We start from the raw sequence: 3,962 nt of genomic DNA, 5'->3' as shown, positions 1-3,962 counted from the left end.
CAAAGCCCCACCCCTCACCGGCTTTCTTCGCCCTCCAGCAATTTCCGGTAGGTTGCTATCTCGATGTCCAAGGCCATCTTGACGTTCAGAAGCTCCTGGTACTCACGCAAGTGCCGCGCCATCTCTTCCTTTAACTGTCGCAGCTCCTCCTCGAGCCTCGCGGCCCCGGCTTGATACCCACCTGCCTCCAGGGCGAACTGCTCCTCCAGCTCCCGCAGCTGTCTGAGCAGCGCCTCATTCTGCGGTGGAGAAGGAGAAAGGAGTCAACCAGGGAACCCTTCATCCTCTGTCCGCCCCTCCCCACCTTTGGCCCGGGAGTGCAGCTTTTTCTCACCGTGCCGCGCAGCCCGTCCACTTCGCATGTCAGGCTCTGGATCTGGCGTCGAGACTCGTTCATCTCCTGCTTGGCCTGGCGCAGGGCCTCATGGTTCCGGTTGGCAGCATCGGACAGGTCTGCATACTGCGGGGTGAAAGAGTAACCAGGGTTGGAGTGGGCTGGGACAAGTGACACTCCCCTGCGTCTCCCCTCCTCAGGCTCTTTCCTTCCACTTCCCCATCCTTCCACTCCCGCAGCTCTCCCACCTTGGATTTGTACCACTCCTCTGCTTCCTGCAGATTCTTTGCTGCGATGTTCTCATACTGCGCCCTGATGTCCCTCAGCGCCGCGGTCAGCTCTGGCTTCACCGTGGCCTCTACCTCCACCTGCTGCACCTGCTGACTCTCCATGCTCACCTGCAGGTCTCGCAGCTCCTATCCTCCAGGACAAGACAAAGAATGAGCCTACAGCGCAAATCCGAGCGGGAGTGCGCAGTTTGCACCTAGATAAGAGAGGAAACACTTGACAAATGGAATGGGACTCCAGGTAGCGCAGAGCGCACAAGACTGCGCAACCTGCGCCCAGGCTGGTGCTAAACCAGCGGTCAAGTTGAGTGTAGTTCCAATGCCTACCAACAGGTGGCGCAGGGGTGGGAATCCAAACCACCTGTAGAGCAAGTGATGAATGGCAGCGTCTACCCAAAGAAAATCTCACTTCTAATCTCCAGGGCGATTCCTCAACCCCACCCACTAATGTCCGCAGCTCCAACAAAGCCACTCCCAAACCTCCCCGGGTCACCTCCTCGTGCAGCTTCTTGAGGAACTCAATTTCATCCATCAGGGACTCAATCTTGCGCTCTAGTTCCAGGCGGGACAGGGTGGCATCGTCCACATCCTTTGTGGGGTGGGAATGGGGGTTCAAGAGAAGGAGGGACTGTTCAGGACAAGGAAGGGCCGAGCCTTCCCTATCTGCCTCTGGAGGCAATTTGGTTGCCTTCCCACGCCAACCGATGGGACCCTGGGCAAGCAAGTCAGCGACAGGAGTAGAGAAGCGGAACTCGACGTGAAGCCGAGGCTCACCTTGCGGAAGAACACGAGGTTGTGCTCCGCTTCCTCTCTTTTTCGCGTCTCTTCCTCCAACCTGATGTGTAGAATGTTTAGAGACTGAGCTTCAGGTACTTCTCCCAGCCCTCGCCCCAAACCGTGTCCCCTAGGATCCCTGTTATTACTGCCCAGGACTTCTAGGGAAGAGGCTGCCTGGTAGAATCTCCCGACTTTCTTTTCAAAGCTCTGAGAGCTGAGAAGGGGTCCCCTTAACACGCAGGGAAGGCATGGATATCCCCATCACCACCCAGTCCATTAGAACACGGACGAGGATGCTGCCCGCACACACTCGGGTTGGCCCAGAGAACCACGCCCTTGGATTGCTGAAGAAGGGAGAGAGATACTGTCGCCTCGACGGCCGTCTCCCAGCCCCAGCCCTGCCCCCTGACCTCTGTTTGAGCGCCGCCAGATCCTCTGCAAGCCCGTCTCGTTCCACCTGCACCCGGTCGCGCTCACGCCCCAGCAGCTCTAGCTCTCGCCGCAGCTCTCGCAGCTCTTGCTGGCACAGCTGGTCGGCGCGCGCTGGCTCCTGGCCCCGGGCCTGGCTCAACTCGCCGCGCAGGGCTGCATTCTGCTGCTCTAGAAAACGCACCTTCTCAATGAAGTTCGCAAAGCGGTCATTGAGCTCCTGTAGCTCTTGCTTCTCGTTGCTGCGAGTGGCCAGGAACTCCTGGTTGAGGGCCTCGGCCATGGAGAAGTCGAGGCGCTCTGAGGGCAGGCGCAGGGCCCCAGCTCGAGGGGCACGGAAGCTGCCCAGGCGCACCGAGGAACTCGGGGACGCCGATCCCAGCAGGCGGCTGCTTGAGAAGCGCGAGCTGGACGAGTAGGAGAAGGCCCCAGGAGACAGTGAGGGTGGAGGCCCGAAGGTGCGGCGGTATGAGGTGGAGCTGATGCTGGCCCGGAGGCCCGACGGATGGTGGCTCATGACTGCTGGTGATCACCGCTCTCAGAGTTAGGACAGGGCGGAAAGGAGCCGCAGACAGCTGCGGGGCGGCTTTATAGCCCTGTGGTCCCCCGGAGGGGAGCACGAGCAGCTCCTCCCACTGGCCTGAGGGCCGGCTAAGGCTGGGCTGTGTGGGGAGGGGGACGCCCCACCCTGCGGAACTTGCTGCGGCGCCGCTCCCTCCCCCGCCTGGGTGCGGGGCGCCCAGCCTACTTGATTCCCCCTGTTGCTGGTGCGGGTAGAAGCGGGAATGTAACTATAGACGGGGGTGGAGTGGGGTAGGGGTCAGCGCCTTCCAGCAAGCATTCAAAGCTAGAGCCTAGGATGGGAAGTCTTGACTTGAACTGGGGTCCCTGTCCCGAATATTTGATAAAAATTATGGAATAGGAGGACCTGAGGTTAAAGGGCAAGCTTCTGGCACATGAATAATGAGGTTAGGTGGATGGAGAGCTGGCCTGGCCTGGGCCTCCACTTGCGCGTGCTTCCACTTGCTGGAAACAGGGCCATTCTTTCACCTGCTGTCTGTGGCTGCCTCCTTCACCATACCCAGAAGAAATACGGGACAGGAGAGCAGAAGCAGAGGGGGCTGGGGAAGGGCTGATCTCTCCCTATTCCCCAGGGCCCTGTGAAGGGCTAGTGATTGGCGCCAGCTCTGCCGCTAATGGACTGACCAACTCCCCTCACCCTCCCCCTATCCCTGCAGAGGTTGTCTGCTGCTGATGTTTTCACCTTAAAGACACAGCCCCAAACCTGAACCTAACCCAGGCTGCAACAGGGCCGGTACTTCACAGGGGCCTGAGGAGGGCTGGGCCCAGTTCTTGGAGGATGTGTGCCAGCCAAAGCCTGAAAGCTATGTGGGCCTGAGATATGCTGTCTGCCTCTCCACCCCCCTCCCTACCAACTGCTGCTCAGTCATGGGCTTTACGGGAACCAGGGCAATTCCTAAGGTACCAAGGGGAGGGGGCTGAAGGGCAGCAGCTACTGCCAAGGCTGAACAGACTGGCCGGAACCGGTTTCCAGTATTGAGGAGTTACAGGTACCCAGGGATGGGCTGAGCTGGTGGGGATGGGGGAGACTGGGGAAAAGAGAAGGTGCCTAACCCCCCTCCCTCCCCACACCATCTAAAAAGGAGAGAAAAGGCCCTGGGCAGATCCATAAACAGATACATATGCATAGCCCCTATACATGTATACACACATTATACACACAAATATACAACCATACATTCCTTTACACACACACACACACACACACACACACCCCAAGTTGGAGGGAAGGCTGATGTCTGGCCTTTGCATGTCACACAGCTTCCAGAATGCAGGCACAGGCTGCCCAGGAGTGGCCAGAGGCAGCTCCGATGGAATGGTCTGCTCTGCGGGAGTCAGGGTGCTGAGGCCTGTTGGCTTGCCAGGAGCCAAGGGATTGCTGCTGCAGGGGATTCCCAGGCTCTCCAGAAGGACAGGTCCACCTCAGATTGGCCCTGAGGATGAGAGTTGGGTGTCTTGGGAAGCAGGCTTGGGGTTCTAGGCTGGATCACTGGCTGGCCAGCTCCTCCATACTGCAGGACAGAGAACTCCCCACTCCCTTTGTGTCCTCTGAG

At 59.1% G+C, this 3,962-nt stretch overlaps 1 protein-coding gene across 3 annotated transcripts in view; it reads right to left on the bottom strand.

Annotated features, from left to right (window-relative positions):
- Prph (peripherin) overlaps positions 1 to 3,962 on the bottom strand; it is a 5,120-nt gene extending 1,158 nt beyond the window's left edge. Inside the window, exons 1-6 of one of the 3 annotated variants that reach the window (XM_048802655.1) lie at positions 1,809 to 3,961; positions 1,396 to 1,456; positions 1,115 to 1,210; positions 583 to 750; positions 335 to 460; positions 19 to 239 (exon numbers count right to left, since the gene is read on the bottom strand). In XM_048802655.1, coding sequence (XP_048658612.1) covers positions 19 to 239; positions 335 to 460; positions 583 to 750; positions 1,115 to 1,210; positions 1,396 to 1,456; positions 1,809 to 2,344 — 1,208 coding nt within the window. In that variant the 5' untranslated portion in view covers positions 2,345 to 3,961. Of the gene's footprint in view, positions 1 to 18; positions 240 to 334; positions 461 to 582; positions 751 to 1,114; positions 1,211 to 1,395; positions 1,457 to 1,808 lie in introns of all 3 variants that reach the window. The other 2 variants (XM_048802654.1, XM_048802656.1) reach the window with 2 other exon arrangements.

The sequence above is a fragment of the Marmota marmota genome, unplaced genomic scaffold (assembly GCF_001458135.2).
Source record: "Marmota marmota marmota unplaced genomic scaffold, marMar, whole genome shotgun sequence".
Lineage (NCBI taxonomy): Eukaryota > Metazoa > Chordata > Mammalia > Rodentia > Sciuridae > Marmota > Marmota marmota.
This window is presented reverse-complemented; position numbering and strand designations above follow the sequence as displayed.